A 21,939-nucleotide genomic window follows, 5' to 3' on the forward strand; every position below is an offset into this window, starting at 1 on the left:
CCCACCCCACAAAGCACCACATGTAAGACCCTCTGACACACACATTTTGGATGGGGACCCATGGGTTCTTCTTTCACCTCAGGTCCCAAAATGACTGTGGGGAAACCTAGGGCTTCTTATCCAATAAGAGCCAGCATGCTTGTATCATCCTCATCTAGCAGGTGTCTTAGAATGCATTCTGATTGGCTCTGCCTGGGTCACATACCCACCCCTGAACCAATCACTGTGGCCACTAGGTTGAAATGTGCTGATTGGCTCAGCCCCGTCACAGGCTCCACCCCTGGAGCTGAAATGAGGCAGTATCTGGAACAAACAAACACATTCCCCCAGGGAACTGGAGGATGCTGTGGATGAGGACCAGCGAAAGTCTGGGTTTTGCTGAGGTTACACAGCCAGTTAAATTGCAAAGCTGAGACCTCCTGCGTGGCAGCTCATTCCTGAGAGTGCCTCATTACCGTGGGATTCCCAAGCTGTCAGGCAGGAAGGCAGCTGAGGTGAAGGCCCAGAGAATTCCTTTGTGGGGAATAATCCATAAAATCAATTATCTGAAGTCGGGCAGAGCAGTAGAGCAGGCCCCTCACCACATGTGCTTCTGGGTGGATGTGGCCCTCCTGAATAGTATTTAGCTCAGGCTAAAGTTAAAAATTAATTTTCCCATGCCGTGGCCAGATAGCTCTGTTAGTTAGAGCCTCATCCTGATACACAAAGATTGCAGGTTTAATCCCCAGTCAGGGCACATGCAGGAAGAGATTGATGTTTCTGTCTGTCTTTCTCTCTCCTCCCTCCCTCCTTCCCTCCCTCCCTTCCTCTCAAATCAATGAATACATTTTTAAAAGAAATTTGATTTTCCCAGCATATTCAAATGAAAGCAGAGATGTGATTTTCAGTGGGTGAGCCACAAAGGATTACTCTGAATTGGATGCTCTGTGTGTGAGATCCCTCTGGGATGCAGAGTGTTGTGCTGAGCAGCACTGTGTGCTCGGACTTGGCAGACACCTAGAGTCACACCTGGGCCCTACCTCAAATTGCTCTTAGTTTACTGGGGTAGCGACACAAATAATGACCACTCAGTGAAATAAGCACTAGTAAAGGGCCATAGAGAGTGAGGTTGGAGTGCAGTGGAGAGAGTAACAGGTGTTTGGGGCAGCCGTGGCATTAGGGAAGTGTTCCCAGAAGGAAGGATATTAGAGATGAGATTTAAAGATATTACTAGATAGAAAAGGTTGAGAAAGGCGTTTTAGGGCTGGGTATAGTATGCGCAAAGGCACAGAGGCTTTAAAATGCATAACCAGTCTCAAGAGACAGAAGTTCAAGGAGTACATGAGGCAGAAAGTCCTGACTCCACTGGTCTAGTGGGTCATTTATTAATTCATTAAAACTTGGGCCTTTTGAAGTCCAGTATTTTTTAAATCTAGATTTCACTGATATTAAATATATGCAAAAGGCTAAATTAAAACATGACAGTGACAAGTCTCCTTTTCACCCCTGTTCCCAGCCACCCTCCCCAGAGAGGACAGATGCTGTCAGATTCTTGTGTTTTTGTTTGTTTGTTTTAAGTGAGAGTCGGGGAGGCAGTGAGACAGACTCCTGCATGCGCCCCAACCAGGATCCATCCCCTACCGGGCAATGCTTTGCCCATCTTTGCTAAAATTGCTCAGCAACAGAGCTATTTTAGCACCTGAGGCAAGGCCATGGAGCCATCCTCAGCGTCCAGGGCCAACTCACTCAAACCATTTGAGCCTTGTCTGCGGGATAAGAGAAAGAAAAGGGGGAAGGAGAGGGGTGGAGAAGCAGACGGTTGCTCCTCTTGTGTACCCTGACAGGGAATCGAACCCGGGACTAACGCACATTGGGCCAACACTCCTCCACTGAGCCAACCAGCCAGGGGCAGATTCTTGTGTTTTCTTCAGTATTTTCTGCAAACACACCAACAGCAGCATTCCCCTCACATCCTGCCATGAGCCTTGCTTTGCTCACTTTATGTGCCTTAGAAGTGACTCGGCATGTGGTGGCTTTCTCCATTCTTCTTGACAGTGGTAGGAGTTTAACTGTAGAACCCCAGCTGTGCATCAAGAGCTTAAAGACCTTCCCATTTGGCCCCTCCTTTTACAGTGGAAAAGACCAGAGGTCCCAGAGAAGGTGGGAAGCCCACCAAAGTCTCCTAACTGTTCAGTGACTGAACCAGGACTCAAACTCAAGTGTTCTGCCTCTCATCTCTAACCAAGGCCAGCCAGATCCACTTCCTGGCCTCAGTGACCCTCATTTGTCAGCCATTGGTTCATGTAGGAGATAGGTGAGGTTGCCATTTTTTTGCAGTCAGTACAGGCTGCAATCTGCTAGTATAGCCACCAGACTCTTGATGTGATTCTAGACTTCCACAGTAACTTTTATCAATGATCTCTCCCCTTTCCCCTTTCTCTCTCCTCTTCCTCAGCTCCCTCCTCCCCACCTTTGCCCTTGTGTCCAGCCTTGGTCCCATCCCTGTCCCAGAAGCTGGTCACAAAGAGGACTTCCTGGCATTTTATTTGGAGCCCCAACTAAGCAGGGCAGGCTGTAGGCTGGGAATGGTGCGGGGAATTGTGTTTTATGGCCTGTGAGAGCCCAGGTGCTATTTATAGCTCCCTAATCAGCATTGGTTAATGGAGTCTTAATGCAAGTTCTGTGGTAACTGAACATTTTCATCTCCTAGAATCTCCTCCCCAAAGCCTCACTCCCTCCATCTGTCTGCCGGAGCAGCCCCTGCCTGGCAGCCCCTCCAGGTAAACGGCGCCTGCTCTGTGCTCAGCAGCTGTCGGCAGGCTGCCTGGCTCTCCTGATCTCTTCCTGACAAAGTGGGCCTTTTGCAGTCCCGCCTTTGGGGATATTTCGTGGATGCTATCAATTTTATCAGAAACCTGGAGTCCTCGGGTCTGGGATCCTGTCCCCAGGCTCCCACCCCTTCTCCCCAGCCTCTTTATCAAAAGCAGAGTGAGATGCGGGACATGAATAACTGAATGTATAGGTAAACATCCACACTTTTGTGGAAGCTTAGACAATCATTTCCACTACGACTGCAATGAGCAGTTTTACTGGTTGAAACAGAGCAACTTAACTATTACTCCCATTCCTTACAGCCATCTAATTCTAGCTGAGGATGGGAGAGGGAATTAACTAATGTTCGTTGCCAGACACTGTGCTGGAGCTTCACACGTGCCACTTCATTCAGTCTTCTCACGACTTATTTTATAGGGAAAGAACCTGTGTCAGTCAGTATAGGCCAGGTTTTGCTGCAGTAACAGACAGGCCCCAGATGGCACTAACTTCAAACAAACAAACGTTTGTTTTTGCCCTTGCTGTATGCCTATTGCTGGTCAGCTGAAGGCTCTATTGTGCAAGATTTGTGTCCTCAGTTCAGGTCCAGGGCGGAAGGAGCAGTCCCTAATAGTCACTAATGGAAAAGGCAGTAATGCACATACTGGCGCTTAAAACTTCCAGCTTAAGTGACACATGGCACTTCCACTGACATTTCATTGGCCAAAGCAAGTCTCATGGCCACGCCTAACTTCAAGTGACACTGTGTGGGGCGGGTGAGAGCTGGGGTATTTGAGAAGAGTTCTGACGATCTCCACAGAAGCTGCAGGCCTCCCGTGTGAAGTTTGCCCAGATCCCACAGCTCCAAAGTGGCAGTGCAGGGAGTAGAACATTCAGCTGTTTCCCCCGGAAATCTGTGCTCTTTCGCCATGTAGCAGAGCGGTTATAGATGTGGGCTCTGAAGACAGACTTCTGGCTTGATTCCATCTCTAGTATTACTCTAGCTAGACAAGTCACTTAACCTGTCAGGGCCTCATTTATCTGTCAAGTGAAGAGTCTAGTGTAGGACTGTGTTCTGGACACCAAAACTTTATTCCTAAATTTGAGCCAAACTCATTTGGCAACCAGACTCGCCCTAAGCTGGTGTGAGGCAATTTATAGTCATCCCTTGTTTCACGCCGTGTGAATATTCATAGGTTTCACCGAGAAATATTAATGCGTTTGATTGCAGGCGCTGCCCCAGACCACTGGGATGTTATGACATATATATTGTGTATGCAGCCGAGTTACTGAGCTCTAGAACTCTGAATTCCAAAACCGTCTGGCCCCGGAGCTTTGGATAAGGGATCGTGGCTCTGTAGCACCTCTCTCGTGGGGGTGTAGTGAGGATTAAGGGAGATGATGTGTCAGAAATTCTGAACACAGGGGCTGGCACGTACTAAGTGGTTATTTGAGATCCCCAGATCGGACTGAGGAGGCAGGAAAGAGGCGTGGGCTTGGGCGAGTGCCACCAGAGCTGAATCCAACACACAAAAAAATGTAATGCCTCCGGTTGCACCTAATTGAAATCAGCAGCTCTCTCTGCTTCCTAAGTATTCTACCCCATTAAGCAGAGGTTTGTGAGGGCCTCATACACCCCTGAGTGTATTTTTGGAATGATTCTCTCACTGCAATAGGATGTTTGTGAAGGTCTTTGGAAAAGACAACATGTTTTGTAAACATAAGTTGTTGTTCGCCCACATTAAGTTGAAAAGCAATAGAGTATGAGTTCTTCCCAATCTGGAGGCTCAGAATCCACCCTGAGACCTCAGAGAGAGAAAGTGGGTTGTCATGGAGTTCTGTTTTTCACACGTAGTTATGGATATGATAGCTAGCGTTGGCCACGGCCCGGAAGAATGGGGAGCAGCTGCCTGCATCCAGAGGAGTTGAGTCTTTGTGGCTGGTTCCAATTTCAGGCAGTTCCTGAGGACGGCCAGCCTCTAGGCCAGGTGGCAGGTACTGATTCGGCATAAAGGTGGTAGACAAGCTTCACTCCACAAGAAAAGTGACAGTGTCAGCCCAAGGCTGTGTCTGGGCCTGGAAATATTTTTGTTTGGCCACACTAAATTAAAATAACCCTAATATCACATAAAAATCTTGATTCCTGGCCTTTTTTTTTTTTTTTTTTTGAAAGAGCAGGAAATCTGTACCACTGGGTCCACATTCCAGCTTGGAGCTGAGGCTGGAGCCAAGTGACAGCCCCTCCCGTGTGTCCTGCGGTGTCCACAGGCCCCGCCCTCCTCCCTTGCCCACTGCTTACACCTGCTCCTTGCTAGTTGCTTGATGTACCTGGCCCATAGGCATTGGAGTTTGCAGCCACTGATCTAAAATCCAGATCCATTAGTGCTTACTAGAAATGATTTTCATTCATGCACTGATCATTAACTTTTTAAAAAGTTTCTTAAAACAAGAAATCATTTGTCTTGAAACTAGAAGTCGAAATAGAGCAGTAGTTCCCAACTTTGCTGGCTGTTACTCTGTAGCATGGCTCTTCCCACGCCGAAAACATGTATTTGCAGACCTCTTCACATACCACTTCTTAGTAGGCAGTTTTCCTCCTCCACAGCTGTCCCATAAATATGAAGGTCGTCTTGAGCCTAATTGAATCTTTTTAACTAAAGCTACTATGGTGAGAAAACCAGGCAAATTCCATCCAAGAATTCAGTTTACTCATCAGTTTTGCTTAGCTTAAGAAAAACAAGGTTCCGCCATCCTCCTCTGGGCCTGTTTCTGAGCTCACACTTAGAAAGGTCAAGTAAACACAATAAATCCATTAGAAAGTCTTCATATTAAACCCTAGGGGCTTATGCTGTTTAGCAAGAAGCTAAAGTGGTGGTGTTTCCCAAGTGGAAGGATGTGTGCCTGACCTTGGCTGTTTGCTAGGAAACAGGAGTCAGCTGTGCCAGAGCCCTGATGGCGCGAATGCCAGCCCCGGGCTGCTTCAGCAACGGGCCAGTGGCGGTGGTTCTGGTGGTTGGGCCTGGGGGCGCGGTGAAGACCCCCTCATGCAGACTGCATTTGCTTCTTTTTCTCCACATTCTTCAGGCCAAATCCCAGGCAGGACCAGGTGGATTGGATGACCCAGTAGTAACTGTCCCCTTCTAGGCAAGGTCCTTCATCTGGGCCACCTCACAGCTTACCTGGGAGCCCCTGGCAGGGCTTTGTTGGGTCAGAGACCCACCTCCAGTTCATTCTGGGACCTCCAGTGAACAGAGATGAACTAGCACCAGCACATGGCACAGGGCTGAGGGGGCAGGGACAGGGGACACTGGGACTGAGTGACAGAATCAGTAGGTCTAGAAAAGGTTTCCTTTGCAGTGACTGTCACCCCACCTCCCCAGGAAAGTTCGGCAACAGACAGCACATCCTAAACCATACTGCCCAAGTTCCTATTTCATGTTTACTACTTGGCTTTGGCTGTAGTTATTTAACTTCTCTGTGCCCATTTTCTCTCTCTCTCTCTCTTTTTTTTTTTTTTTTTTTTTTTTTTGGTGACAGAGAAAGAGAAAGAGAGAGGGACAGACAGACAGGAAGGGAGAAAGATGAGAAGCATCAATTCTTCATTGAGGTACCTTAGTTGTTCATTAATTGCTTTCTCAAAAGTGCCTTGACCGGGGGGCTCCACCAGAGCAAGTGACCCCGTGCTCAAGCCAGCAACCTTGGGCTCAAGCCAGCGACCATGGGGTCATGTCTATGATCCCATTCTCAAACCAGCGATCCTGTGCTCAAGCCAGTGACCTTGGGGTTTTGAACCTGGGTCCTCTGCATCCCGGTCTTATGCTCTATCCACTGTACCACCTCCTGGTCAGGCCCCGTTTCCTCTTAAATGGACGTTTATGTTAGTAGCTACCTCCTTGGATCGTAGTGAGAAATACAGTAAGACATATTAAGTGCTTAGAACGTCTCATGACAGAGGATGTGCTGCATGAGTCCTTGCTGTGACTATTCACATTTTACCTTGTTACTATTGCCGAAAATCCAGCCAAAGAGCCCCGTAAGAACACCAAGGTAGACTTCAAAAATGTATCAACACATATGGGTTTCCTCATGCTCCTCTGATGAAAAGAGTGGAAGGAATATCCTGAGAAGTAGTAAAGGTTGATGGACAGGGCCGGAGCTGGGACCCCACAGAACCGGATTTCGACCCCGGCTTCCTGACACACTGGCCTCCCTGCCCTGCTCAGACATCTGGTTGGAGTTATCTGTGGTTATCAACATAGAGTCGTCCCACCTGGGTGTCCTCTCCTCAGCTCTGCACCAGCTGCCTTTGCTTTCACTTTGTCCTAAAGGACTAGCTACTCTGAAACAAGTTTTCATGTATTGACTGCCCACCTGTGCCAGGGCCCACGCTGGGTACCTAGCCTCTGCCCTTCGTCTCATCCTCATGCATTCCCTGTGCAGCATATGTTGTCCCACTCTACCGAGGACGCAGCCTGCCGGGTAAGACGCGAACTCGACGCCAGGGCTTATCACTCCAGGCCAACAGCTTCTCCTGCCCAGCAATGCTATTTCCTGAGCAGTGCTAAGCTCTCAGGCAAGAGTGACTCCATTACTAGTTTTTTGTTTTTTTTTTCTGAAGCCGGAAACAGGGAGAGACAGACAGACTTCCGCATGCGCCCGACCGGGATCCACCCGGCACGCCCACCAGGGGGCGACGCTCTGCCCACCAGGGGGCGATGCTCTGCCCCTCCGGGCGTCGCTCTGTTGCGACCAGAGCCACTCTAGCACCTGGGGCAGAGGCTGAGGAGCCATCCCCAGCGCCCGGGCCATCTTTGCTCCAGTGGAGCCTCGGCTGCGGGAGGGGAAGAGAGAGACAGAGAGGAAGGAGAGGGGGAGGGGTGGAGCAGATGGGCGCTTCTCCTGTGTGCCCTGGCCGGGAATCGAACCCAGGACTCCTGCACGCCAGGCCAACGCTCTACCACTGAGCCAACCGGCCAGGGCCAACATTACTAGTTATTAATGAGAATTTAATTCATCTTCTGGCCGAGCTCTTATTTGAGCCACATTGAGATCAACTCATAACTTTCTCACTCCTTCTCTCTCCCTCTCTTTTTAACTGAGCCTCTGATACATAGAATTGGACTAAACATAACCCTTAGTTGTAATACACTCTCACCGTTGGTTCCGTGCGTAGCCCCATTCATTCTAATCTGCTTATTTATGTGTTTCCTTCTTTATAATTTAATGCCACCATGACTCCTCCACCTACCCCAAGGACAGACACAGGCAATCAGGCATCTCTGTGCCGCTCCCTGGCTCATCCCTGCCAACCCCCACCCTCTGCCTCAAGACAAGCATTCCTGAATTTTGTGTTTACCTTTCCTTTGTTTTTTTCTTTATAGAATTTCCACATATAGATGTGTGTCTAAACAATGCCCTGTTTAGTTGTTCTAGAATGGTCTAGTGTGTCTATTCCTGTGCCAACAGCACACTGTTCATTGCTGTGGCTTTAACTAAGCCTTGCTGTCTGGTGGGCAGGTCCTGCCACCCCACTTTCCTCATTCTTCTGTAGGAGCAGATGCACAGGAGGAACAGGGCCCCTCTGTGAGGGCCGGACCCTGCCCTGGGTGGGAGGAGCGTCACCTGTCTCTGAAAGATTGTAGTGCTCCATCCTGTTCCCCAGGTCCATGAGTGTCCTTCAGTATCTGTGCGGGTAGCCAGGTCGTGCCCACGGCGGCAGTAGCTGAGAAAGCCTCCAGGGACGTTGGGAAGGAGGGTGCCTGCCAGCTGGACGCCCCTCCATGAGGTTCTCCCTGTGTGACGGGGGCTGACCTCTTCAAGCGCAGGGTCCCCAGCCGCTGTGCAGCTCTCCGGGCTGGGCTCCAAACTGAGAACAGTCAGATTTTCTGGGAAATTTTTCAGCTGAGCCAGGAGCACTCTCCCACCGGACTGAGGAGCTGGCGCAGTGTGTGTCTCATTCCCTCTGGCTGCCAGGACCTTGCTGAGGGGTTCTTTAGCTGCAGTTGCCTTTGTAGAGTGGAAGGCTCGATGGAGCTGCCGCCCCTCTCCGAGACCCTGGCTGCTTGTTCGCCCTGACCAAGCGCCCATGATGTCCATAGTAGAGCCGTAAGTAAGGGCTGGCCCTCCAGGACAAAGCCAGTGCCAGCCTGTGGGAGCCTGAAGTCTACAGGGGCAAAGACAACACCAACAACTGGCAAGGATTCCATAGCACCCAGCCTAATTTCCTGACCCGAAAATTAGACGGTGCTGTCTGACAGCACGACGGGATACTTCCAGATGGGTTGTTCCATAGCCTCCTCCATCACCATAGGGATGAGACCCACTCAGAGGCCTCTGACGGCAGGAGGAGGCTCCCCTGGCAGTGGGTGTGAGCTGTGCTGGACCGGGAGGGGGAGGCGCGGCAACCCCCAGGAGGCTGCTTTTCCTGGTGGAGTCAGGAGGTGATCAGACAGCTTAGTGTGAAGATAGAGAGTCAGGACACGGCAGATGTTCAGGAGGTGGACACGGAGGGGCCTAAGGGTGTGGCAGCTTTGGAGGACAAAGGTGGAGCACAATGAGTGTGTTTGAAGGACCAGGTTTAGGAACCTGGGACACGGTCCCAGGAAAGGGAGCCCATTGGAGAAGCACAGTGGTGAGGAGGAGCCGGAAGCACCTGGTGTCGCTGCAGGGTGTCGGGGTGTATGAGCACCCCACAGAGCAGGTCTGCAGAATGGTATTGGGATCACTGGGGATCTCGTTAAAATGCTGATTCTACTTTAGAAGCTCTCATTAGGGCCCCAGACCTCCTTAAGGTGACCTCACCCATCTTCTATAACCAGGATCTGGAGGAAGAGGAGAGGCTCCACTCAAGGGAGAGGCTTGTAAAGAGCAGAGACAGGCTCAGTTATTAGCCACGCTCCAATCTGGCTACACAGGTCCAGGGTCCAGGGTGTCCAGGTTCCGGGAAGGGGACCTCTTCCCGGAATCTGCGGAAGATCTGGACACTGAAAGAAAGACTGCCCTTATGGGATGAGTCACCTGGCCCCTGTCCACTCTGCCATGAACATGGGCTCTGGAGCAGGGACTGGCCAGGGACTGGACCCGTCTCCCTTAATGGCACTAGACTGAAGGGACCTTGGGCACCATCTGGTTAAGAAAAAGGAGAAGGAAAATGCTGGTTCTGATGCTGTCAGTCTGGGTGGGGCCCAAGAGCCTGCATTTCCATCTGGCTCCTAGGCCAAGCTGAAGCTCTTGGTCCACAGACCACACTTTGATAGCTAGCTCACTAGGGCCCCAGGCTGGAGCCAGGGTGCAGGCTGCTGTGACACCATCCCTCACTTGGGTAATAGTAAGCACTGAGTACACACTGAGGTATATAGAGTCAGTTTAGCTTCCCTCCAGAACAAAACTGTCGTGGGCTTCAGGAATACCAATACTGATCATTCCGATCAGAATTCAAGGATATGCAAGTGGAAAGGCAGATGTACTTCTTTAGAAGTACTTTCATTTGAAGAGTGATGCACAGGACCTCAAGGATGCACAGATTGTTGCATGGTGTGAACTCAGCCCTGGAGTGCACCCACACAGCACTTGGCTAAGGTACCTAGTACAGCCTTGGTTTCCAGGGAGATGAGATCACTGACTTTTTTTTTTTTTTAAGCAGACTAGATTTTCCCCAACGATTGTTGTTTCCTCAAAGTGTCATCTGAGAAAACTAAGAACTTGTCCCATGTTACACAAGAAAGATTCTTTGAACACATCTTAAAGATATGCCTTTTGGGCCAGTAAGCATTCTTCTTACCGTACCTCAGTAGAATGAAGTCTTATTCATTCTCCAAAACATCTCTCAGCGGCAGCTTTCTCCAGGAAGCTGCTCTGGGCACCCGCAGGCCGGGTTGGGGCCCCCTCTTCCTGGCTCTCACAGCTCCCCTTACAGCCCCTCTTAAACCCAGACCCCTTGGTGTTCCATCCTTTAGTTGGTCTCCTTGTCCTGTCTGTAGCCCCGGAGGCTCTGTGCCCAGCTCCCTGCTCAGGTCCTACAGACCAAGTTGGGAAATAGAAGTGTGATAAATATATGCGTATGTGACGAGCACCAAGTGGGCAGGACTCGATCCTCAGAGTCCAAAAACTGACATTGGAATTCTGGTGTCCCTCCAAACCCTACCTGAGGAGGCTCCAGTCAAAACAGTGATGCTCAGCACGCTTTGATTTCCTCATGTGTGGACTGGGCCAGTGAAAGGTAGCTTAAGCTTGCTGCTGAAAGACACCGGCCTTGGCCTTGGTGGCAGCTGAGCTAGGATTCATCTCCAGTACAGCTCCACACACCCCAGCCTGGGCTCTCAGAGGCTGGGCAAGACCTTTTCCCCTATCTCTCCACTCCTCCCCAACCCAAACACATGGAGGTTTCACCAGATGGCATCTGCTCAGAGGTCCAGTAGGCCCAACAGGGTCTGAGGCCACAGATCCACAGGGAGTGCTGAGTCCCCAGGGCTTGCCTGGAACCATTCATTCCTTCTTGCAGTTTGGAGGGCAGTAGGTCACACCCACCTGGCTTTGGCAAGACCAGGGTACAGGAGCAGTGAGCCAACAGGCAGCTCCAGCCCTGATGAGAGCTTGGCCAGTGGGGCAGAGAATGCCCATGGGCAGAAAGCCCTCTGATGAGGGATTCAGGTCCCTTGTTCTTTTGACAATGCTGATGTGAGCCTGTGGCAAAAATTAGCCTCACTTGGTAAAGCTGAGTATGGCCTCTGAGCAGCCAGGTTATAGCCAACCAGCCCCTTGGGCCTGACTCAGCACCACCTCCTCCAGGAACCCTATCTGGCCTGTGCCACAAACTTGGGAGCCACAGTCCTGGGTTTCCAAGGCTTGCCTAACGTGTATCTCAGAGACCTCACTAGCCTTGCCATGTACTCTTTCATGGGCATTTTAACCTAATCTGACTGGGTCTAGTCAAAGTCCTGCCCCTGCTAGGATTCAGTGTGAGTTTTGTCCCGCCAAGCACCAGCTGGTGGAAAGGACCTGAACCTTCCTGCTAAGCCTCTTGCCATGCTGATAGGCTCTGGGGCCTTGAGAAGGAAGGAAGGCCACACTGCCAGCTGGTGGCCAAGGCTGGCCAAAGCCTGGGGCTGCCAGCTCCTCTCGGCCACTCACTCAGCTGGATGGCTGGTCCAGGGGAGGAGGCCCCGAAATGGCACTGAGCAGAGCTAACTGAACTCAGGAGGCTGCTGGTCCCACTTTACTGTCTGGTCCCCACCTGCGCCCTAGCCACTCACTGGCCACGCTGTGGTGCCTGCCTGCCCCCGTGCCCTTTGTCCCTGGGAAGAATGAATCATTCAGCTGGGTGAAGAGGGAAGGTGACAAAAAGGAATGCTGATGGGCTGAGCAAAAAGAGAGGACTCTGAAGTCTAGAGGTTTCTATGAGGGGAAATATGATCACAGTAGGGGGTGGCTGACCTGGTGGTCAGAGACTAAGGTACTAGAATGGGCATTTGGGGGTGATGTTGGCGCCCATGGTGTGGCCCAGGGTGTGGGTCACTTGGTGGAGGAGAGTGTCCCTGAAGAGGAGACAGGAGTCTGAAACCAAGGAACCTGAGTGATGAGAAGGATGTGCCTGTGGAAGATTCTGTCTTGGGGGACAGAGCAGGTTTGGGTGGAGAGGGGACCAGAAAGCCAGGTAAGAGTGCCGACAAACCAGAGAGCAGTAGGTAAGAGCAACAGGGAGGGGAGAGGACTGAGCGAGCTAGGATTTCTCACAAACGGATGGAGGTTCTTTGTGTGTAGCAAAAGGGAGCAGGGAATCCTGCCCCGCTTCCCTCAGAAAGCCCACCTGGCATGTGCCACAAGCTAGGGAGCCCAGCCCTGGGAGCACACACAGCCCAGAGAAGGTGGGAAGGCAGTGGTGTCTGGGGGAGACTGCGGTTCTGTAAGGTGGGAGGTGGGGGAGCTCTCAGAGAAATTGAGGTACAGTTTTCTGTATGTGGAGCAGCCATCCCAATGGGCACAATGGAAGATTAGAGTAGTGGGAAACTGAGGGCTGGGGTCAGAGGTAAAGAGACACAGAGCATTGTGTGTGTGTGTGTGTGTGTGTGTGTGTGTGTGTGTGTGTGTGTGTGTGAGAGAGAGAGAGAGAGAGGGGGTGGGTACTTTAGAGAGGTGAAGGCCACAGCAAGGACGCTTGTCCAAGCATCAAGGCCTAATGGACCTTACTATCATTCATTCTGCCTTCCTTCACTTCTGACTTTCATGTCCTCTCCCCCTTTTCTGGGTTCCTTTTTTATTTTGCTGGAGTATCTCCGTGAGTAACTTTCCAACTGGATGGATAGACGCTCTTCTTTCAGAGCCTCTGAACAGCTGAAAATATAGCTACTGTTCGATCTGCAGCACTGTAACTTTCCTTTTTCTGGAAGTACCATGAGATCTATGGGTGAGAATATTTTACTGGACGCATTTTCCTGTTGGGCACTGGGTCAAGGAGCTGGTGGGCAGCCAGACCCTCTGGCACCTCATTGTCCTCCTGTTCCCGAGTACCGCCGTGGCCACCTCTGCAGTGGTGGAGGGCTCCCCATGCTGCATTCAGATTCTCCACTGAGCCTCAACACCGACCATTCAAAGACATGGGCTCTGGGTACCATCTGTGCCCATGACTCTTGTTGGCAGAGAGTTTATGCTGCTCGTGTCCCAGCTGCCATCACCACCTTTTTTGCTGGGGAAGTGGTGAAGCTTGCTGGGAGAAAACCCCAGATTCCAAATACTCTCTAGATGTGAGCTGAGGTCTGTGTTGGCCACGAAGGGCCAACAGGTACAGGGATGCTCTATTTTAGAAGTGAGCAGGTAATGACACATCCACCCATTTGCATAATTAAATAAATGTATTGACATCTGTCAGGTGCATACCCAGAGGGCAGAGGAGCCAAGTCACTGGGCGAGAGGCACCACTTGATTTGGGTCCTGAAAGAGGAGGCAGGCTCCTGGCAGGCAGGACACGGATCGATGTTCCAGCTGAAGCAGCCCCCCCCCCCCCCGAGGAGGGGGCCAGCAGCGTGCAGGCAGTTCTGTCCTGGGACACCAGAGCCGTAGGCTGTGGGTGGATGACTAGCCCTGTGCCTGACACCTGAGTGTGTATGTTCTTGCCCATATGTGTGTCTTCTCATCTCTTTTCCTGAAAACAAAAGACAGTGCCCAGGTCTACCTAAGTTCAGATTTCAGGTCTGTCACTCAAACCTTCCTCCTCTGTTCACCATCATCTAGAACTGTTGCAGAAGAATTTCACCTCCTGACCTTAAAATGTTGATCTTTTTTTTTTTTTTTTCCAAAATATAAATGCAGGGATCAAGGTAGGATGGTGACACATGTGACTTCGAGGGGCCCAGGGACGCAGCTGACACTACCAACCCCCAAGCCAAGATCTCTGCTCACTGACGTCACAGACCTAGACCACTGTAACCAGATAGCTAACCCCCCCGTTTTACTGACGGCAAAGTAGAATCCTGGGAGCTCTGTGGCGTACTCGGGATTGTGCAGAGGGTCTGTGATGGAGGATCATGGAAAATACGGGTCACTGGGGAACTTTGGGAGTGATTGCCTTGTAATATTTTTAGCACAGAACCAGGCTTCCAGCCCTGGCTCCAGTAAATCTTCGTCCACGGCATAGCGTTGTTGACAATTGGGATGACGTGCTGTGGCATGTTTAGAACCACAATAAGTAAATTATTACTATTTTTAACAGTACCTCTTGGACTGATGGCCTGAAATAAGAGGATGCCTGTAAGGAAAGGGGCGTGCTGTGTCATACCACCATCACAGTGCGTGGTGGAGGTGTTGCTGTCCTCACTTCACAGATGAGAAGGCCCACTGGTTGGGGGAGGGGAGCAGGAGCTGGGATTCCAAGCCAGTCTCCCCCCCAGTTTTGCCCCCACTGACTCATGTTGTATCTGTGCCCACCCAGCAGGGAGCTGAACGGAGCACTCCTGACTCAGTCGCTAATTATTTTTAATGTAAATTTGTTTTTTGTATGTATGCGGAAAACGTACAGATGTCAGGTGAGTAAGCTTGATGACTTTCACAAACCGAACACACTGGTAGAGCCAGAAATCAAATCAAGGAGCAGAACATCACCAGTCCCCTGGGAGCGCCCCCGTACCCCCTTCTCATCACTGTTCCCCCACTGCCACCTCTGCCCTAACTTCACCCCCTGTGTGTTTGAACTCAGTACAGATGAAGTCACACAAAATGTGCTATTCTTTCATGCAAAATGATATTTGAGTTACTCATCCATGTTTTTGCTTGTATTTATGGTTTCTTCTTTTTCATGGCAGATTAGTATTTGCCTCTGTGAAGATGCATAGTATATCAAACATCCCACTGTCAGTGGATAGTAAAATTGTTGTTTGCAGTTGAGTGCCTCCATGAGCATTCATATACATGCATTTTGGTGAACATGTGTATGCCCAGGAGTGAAGCTGCCAGCCATAGGCTCAGCTTTCGGAGATGCCTCCAGTCTTCCCAAGTGGGCATTCCGATTGACCGGCCAGCCTGCAGCATTATGAGAGTCCCAGTTGCTACACATCTTCACCAACATTTTCTATTGTCTTGTTTTCATTATAGTGTTGATTTCTACATCTTTGATGATTCAGGAAGTTGAGCACATTTTTATGTATTTATTGGCCATTTGGATATTCACTTTTGCAAACAACATTCCTTTTAATTTTATCTTTCATCAGAAGACATTTCTGAGAGTGGGTCCTGTGCTAGAAAATTCTGTTTCTCTTCCCACCTGGGTGATTATTTCTAAACCTTGACATTTGATGGTTCTAAGAAGTTCCAAAGTGAAGGCGGGTGAGGAGGAGTTGAAGGGGTGGCCCCAGCCACCACTGGGCATCCTCAGAGCTCTGGAAGTTGCCCAGCTTCAAGGACTTTCTCTGTGTACTATGGGATTGCCATGCGGTCACCAGAAATAGGAGAGATGGCTGATATTTCAGGAGGAGTTGAAGGGATGGCCCCAGCCACCACTGGGCATCCTCAGAGCTCCGGAAGTTGCCCAGCTTCAAGGACTTTCTCTGTGCGCTATGGGATTGCCGTGTGGTCACCAGAAATAGGAGAGATGGCTGATATTTCACATCAGAGATCTAAAGATGTGCTCTGAACTCCAGACCCTCTTTTCTCTCTTCCTCTGGAATTTGGGCTGTGGATTGATTTCAGTGACTGCAGAGGAAGTGAATATAAAAGGTGCTCTCTCCTCTGTTCAACTCCTTATTAGGCAGGGAACACACATGGAGCTGGGTTTGCTGACAAGGCTCTGCTTTGGGGCATTGAGGACCTAGTATGTATCTAGAGTGTTAGTTATTATGAAAGCTCATAAGCTTTGACAATGATTAGCAAACTTTAACAGCTCAGTATTTTCCTGATAAAAAGTGCAAGCCTGGTCTCTCATCAGAGAAAGAACTGCTTGTCTGCCAGCCAAATCCTATCCTGTTAAGAGTACTCCCGAGCTCTTCCGAGATTTCAGGTCTGTCACTCAAACCTTCCTCCCATCTGTTGACCATCATCTAGAACTGTTGCAGAAGAATTTCACCTCCTGACCTTAAAATGTTGATCTTTTTTTTTTTTTTTCAAAATATAAATGCAGGGATCAAGGTAGGATGGTGACACATGTGACTTCGAGGGGCCCAGGGACGCAGCTGACACTACCAACCCCCATGCCAAGATCTCTACTCATTGAGAGCAATTTATTTCAATAGCTTCCAACAGCTATAGAAGAGATGCCCTGAAGCAGCAAGTCCGTTCATTCATTTAATAGATGATCACTGGGTCATCCCCCAGTAACCGGTTCAGACTGAGGACTGTGGGGCCTAAGACAGATGAGTCGGGTCATGACCTTTAGGAAGTTCACAGTCTCCTTGTAACTAATTTCATTGTTAAATGAGTAAAACTGAAGATCCTTGCTGTGTTTGTCTGAATGGAGGAAGAGGGCACTTCCGGTCTCGATGGTACTCAGGGCAGTGTGTGAACAGGGACCAAGTTTCCTGAGCTCCCGCTATATTGTGTCCCAGGCAAGGCACTGTCACCTGTTATTTTCTTTAATCCTTTCCACAGACCTGCAAATTGTTGCTCCGTTTTACAGATGAGGAAACAAGGGCTCAGAGTAACCTTCACAAAGGCACAAACTTACAGGTGGCAGAGCTGGAGCTGAAAATAGGGGCCTCCAAAGACCCAGAGATCCCAGCCGTCTGTGCCAGAGGAAGTAGGGTCTGGCGCGGCCCAGAGAACGTGAGGGTGGGATTGTGACCGTGTGTGTCCACGGTGAAATGGGTGCGTGTGGAGCAGAAAGGCCTCTCATTTCAGGGCGGCCCGCTGAGGTGGGTGCAGACTCATGGCAGCAGAGGGGAGTGGTGAGCTGGAAAGTGGTGAGAAACAGAATAAGAGCCTGTGTGTGGACTAAAGAGGCCTGATCATATCTAAATGAGACAAGCCTCGCAGAGCTTGGGGACAGAAAGATGCTCAGTAAATGTGGTTTAGATCTGAGACAGGTTCCAGCTTTCAGCTGCCTAGGTTTAACTCCTGGCTCTGCCACTTACCAGCTGTATGTCCTTGCGCAAGTGATTTACCCTCTCCATGTTTTAGTTTCCTCCTCCTTAAAATGAGGATAATAATAATAATAATAATTCCTACCCCAAGAGGTAGTTTGTTATCTGCATTCACATGAGTTGATACAAATAAAGAGCTTTGCCACATAATAAGCCTTCAATAAAGAGTAGCTACAATTCTTTCATCCTTCATTTTACATGGTAGGTAACTAAGAGTCGCTCATTAAATAAGGAACATTGGTTTCTGTCTCCCCAACATGCAGCGGTACAGGTACAGCGGTGAGCACTAGTGCTATAGGAACTAAATAGAGATCACGAAAACTTGTAGCAGGGAGCTCGGCTTCCAGCAGGGTCAAAGATGGGAGGATTTGAGTTGGGTGGGAGAGGACAAGGATTTGCAGAGGCATGATGGGGGGTAGTGCCGAGCTTGGGTCAGAGTCAAATGGAGGGCAGGGAGTTGGGTACAGGAGACGGAGGCGTGCCTTGAGGAGGGTGTCAAGTACTAGCCTAGGCCCAGTGGCCATATGACCATGTGACTGGGGATGAGTGATCTTCTTCCTGGGCCTAAAAAGAGAGGATGCCCAGGTTTCCCTGGCCAACTGCAAGGGTTTGTATGAGGACTGAAAGAGGATACAGAGGTGAAAGTGTTTACAACCACTGACACTCCGTGCAGCTACACTGCCGTGTGGACGAGCCTCAGGTGAAGGAGAGCTGGATACACTTGTGCATGGCTTCCGGTGCACCGCTAAATCCTGCTTTAATTTTAATGTCTCTTCTTATTTAACCTCACACCACCAGTGAATGAAAATGCCGATAAAACACATTCTTGACTACCATCCTATCCCTTGTAATATTATTCCTATCACAACTCTGTGTTAGTACTTATCACTTAGAGTTTTATTACATCTTAGCACATTATAGAAAGCTTTTTAAATATCACTTGTTCTGTTGCCACACACACACACAAGTGTTGGGACGCAGCCTTAGGCCTCCAGCGTGTCCCTGTAGGCCTGAGGAGACTGGGCCTGTGCGAGCTGTACGAGGCAACATGTAACCGCAGTCATCTTCGTCCTGATCCTGCTGACCCGCCCTTACTCTCCCTCCAGACCTCAGTCTGTTTTATACCTCTATGCCTGGGCCTGTTCTGTCTTCCTCAAAAACCATTCCCAACTCACATCACATAAAACTCATATTCACGCTTTAAAACCCCATTAGTGTCCTCTCTTCAAAGCTTTTTTTTAAAGAGACAAACTCCGCATGCACCCCAACTGGGATCCACCCACAAGCCCCCTATCAGAGGGTGTTCTGCTGTCTGGGCTGCTGCTCCATTGCTTGGCAAATGAACTATTTTAGTGCCTGAAGTGAGGCCATGGAGCCATCCTCAGCACCCGGGGCCAACTTTACTCAAAACTTACAGCCATGGCCAGGGGAGGGGGAAGAGAGAGAGAGAGAGAGAGAGAGAGAGAAGAGGAGGAGGGGAAGAGGGGGGGAGGGGAGGGGAGGAGGGGAGGAGGAGGAAGGGAGAAGCAGATGGTCGCTTCTTCTGTGTGCCCTGACTGGGAATTGAACCCGGGACTTCTCCTTACCAGGCCAACACTTTACCACTGAGCCAATGGGTCAGGGCCCTCTTTGAAGCTTTCAAATGGCCTTTCCATACAGGAACTGCTGGGTGCCTGTCCTTGTACATTTACAAATTACTACATAACATATACTACCCTCTATTCTAATTAGCTGTTTAAATTCCCAGACCACTTGCCTTTCTCCACTTCCAGGGATGCACCTGGCCTTGGCTTAGTTATCTCTGTACCCTGGGTCCAGTCAGAGGGCCTGGAAGAAAATAGAGCTTAATAAGTGTGTCTGCAATGAACTTTGTTAGGTTCAATCCTATATCCAGAGGTTCTGTGAATGTTAATTTATTAATGTTTTTCCAGAGCTGAGTATTAGAAAAAATGCAGCTCTCTGCTGACCATCAAAGGAGGCTATAGAGGGTTCAACGATATTTAAAACAGCCTCCCCATCCTAACCTGTTTCTAGGAAGAAGCCCCCTTTATATTCCCCTACATCAGGTATTTTCATTTCTATCAAGACCTATAGTGAGAGAGCAGTATTTTTTCATTGAGACACACTAGACACCTACATCAGAGACAAAACTTTCATGGGAAAATATGTACTTACCCTTGCTAAGGGCATTACTCTTTATTTTCAGTCTTTTCTTTTTCTTTCTTTCTTTTTTTAATTAAGTGAGAAGTGGAGAGGCAGAGAGACAGACTCCTGCATGTGCCCTGACTGAGATCTACCCAGCAAGCCCCCTACCCAGGGATGCTCTGCCCATCTGGGATGTTGCTTTATTGCTCAGCAATAGCACTATTTAGGGCCTGAGGTGAGGAATGGAGTCATCCTCAGCGCCCAGGGCCAAATTGCTCAAACCATTTGAGCCATGGCTGCAGGAGGGGAAGAGAGAAAGAGAAAGAGAAAGAAGGAAGATGGGGAGGGAGGAGAACCAGATGGTTGCTTCTCCTGTGTGCTTTGACCAGGAGTCGAACCAGGAACTTCCACATGCTGGGCCCACGCTCTACTGCTGAGCCAACTGGCCAGGGCCTTATTTATTTATTTATTTATTTATTTATTTATTAATTGCTGGTCACCCCCTGCATTGATTTCACTATTTTAAAAGTCTACTCAGTTGCAGCCCACAGTCTGAGGAACACTGCTCTAAGCCTTCAGCTAAGATAACCTGAGTAGGCTTCTCAGAGGAGGAGCCCTGGGCCCTGAAAGGCAGCTCAGAGGATCTGGTGGGCTGGCCGTGTGCACCGGGCAGATGGGTGGGGAGAAGGTGTGGGGAAAGCATGGCGAGACTCTAACCTGCTTCCCTCTTTTTGCAGCCGAGCCCCTGCCACTGATGGACCTGTGCCGGAGATCTATTCGCTTGGCCTTGGGCCGCCAGCGCCTGCAGGACATCGGCTCCCTGCCTCTGCCTCAGTCTCTCAAAAACTATCTGCAGTACCAGTAAGCCCGGTTGGGGGCGCTGGTGGGCAGCAATGGGCAATTCTGCTGGCCCGGCCTTTCATTTCATGGCCACACAGAACATTCAGAAAGGGGTCTTTTTCCTCTTCCCGGTCCCCCACAACTTTTAATTCTTTGAAGGACCAAGGCGTGTTCCCAACTTTAAAAATGAATGTCTGTTGCCAACAGAACTGGCTGCTTTAGAAGCAGCTCTCCCAAGTCCTGACACCTGGAAAACCATAAAGAACCCAGGACCTCTGCGGGAAGGAGGTCCTGCCTGCCAACCAGGACGCAGCAGCCACCGGTATTGATCAGAGAATCTGTTACCATATTCAAGAGAATGAATAAAACATTGGGACAGGAGACTTTCTATTGTGTGTCTGGCGCAGATGGGGCCACGGGAACATCTGCCAGGCGGGGAAGAAAATTGCCTCTGAATAATGAATGATGAGAACAGCTTGCTGTGGTCCCCTCTGGGCACCCACCCTTTGTCAGGGCAGCGGATGTCGGATGTCGAGATACTTTAGGACTTTGCCCCTTTGAGAGGGATGCCCACTGGCAGAACCGGCAAGTGGACAGAGCAGTGTTGAGCTGCCTTCCAGCTTACCTCTTTGAAAGTCGTTTACTTCCCCTGTCACACGCCTCCTTCCCCACCGCTGACACTGTCCCCTGTTTGCCCCGGGCACCTCTATTCAGGGAAGCTGAGTCTCACTAGTTCACCCCAGGGACAGAGAGTGTTTTTTATTATTATTATTATTTTAAGTAGCAGTTGCATTTTAAAATGAAGTGTGGTGAGTGAGGGCAGTACTTAGTCCAAAGGTGCTAATGGGGAGATGTGGGCATTGCGCACCCTAGTGGGTGGCTGGAGGAGCCTTCCGGGGGTGCGGATGATTTCTGGGCAGCCGTCCACTCAGGAGGCAGCCTGGTTGCCACAAAGCTTTATTTGAGTGAATTATTTTTTCACTTTAGGAGACTTGTACGAGTTTGTTTCTGTTTCAGATGTGTGTGTGTGATGTGCTGTTTATTTATCAGCTTGGGGCCAGAGAGGGCATCCTTGTCACAGGAAGGGTGGATGTGGGAGGCGCCTTCCCTGCCCACTCCGAGCCTGGTCCTCTCCCTGCTGCTGCCACCACCTCTGTTGGGCATCTGTCGTGTGTTTCTGATGCTCTCTGCCCAGACTCATTTTTAACTGGAATTTGTCACAGCAGTGGAATCCCAGAGCCCCAGATGGCACTGCCTCCCCCCACTTTAATGTGAATTTGGTGAATGAAGAGCGTTTCTAATAAAGTGTGTTGTTCAGTCCCTCTCTGTTTATTAAATGCTCCTTAGGGGAGGGGCCAGGGGGGCTCCTTCAGTCAGCCTGGCTGGTCTGTCCCCACGTAGTCAGAGGCAGGAATGTGATTCCTTCTCTAGACACTTCTCATCTCTTCTGTCTTCCTGTCCCCACTGGAGCCCAAACTCTAGCTGTTTTACAAAGGCCTGCTCGGGAAGAGCATATGTGCCTGGACTCTGGGCCCATCCAAGCTGGCTGTGGTCGTGGGAAAACAGCTCAAACGCCTGATACCAGGGCTGTGATGTCCAAAGG

At 50.0% G+C, this 21,939-nt stretch overlaps 1 protein-coding gene across 1 annotated transcript in view; it reads left to right on the forward strand.

Moving 5' to 3' along the window:
- SPSB4 (splA/ryanodine receptor domain and SOCS box containing 4) overlaps positions 1 to 21,646 on the forward strand; it is an 81,950-nt gene extending 60,304 nt beyond the window's left edge. The window contains exon 3 of the mRNA XM_066350398.1: positions 20,234 to 21,646. Coding sequence (XP_066206495.1) covers positions 20,234 to 20,361 — 128 coding nt within the window. The 3' untranslated portion in view covers positions 20,362 to 21,646. The remainder of the gene's footprint in view (positions 1 to 20,233) is intronic.
- The last annotated feature ends 293 nt before the right edge of the window (positions 21,647 to 21,939 follow it).

This window comes from Saccopteryx leptura, chromosome 10, assembly GCF_036850995.1.
Source record: "Saccopteryx leptura isolate mSacLep1 chromosome 10, mSacLep1_pri_phased_curated, whole genome shotgun sequence".
In the NCBI taxonomy this organism is placed as follows: domain Eukaryota; kingdom Metazoa; phylum Chordata; class Mammalia; order Chiroptera; family Emballonuridae; genus Saccopteryx; species Saccopteryx leptura.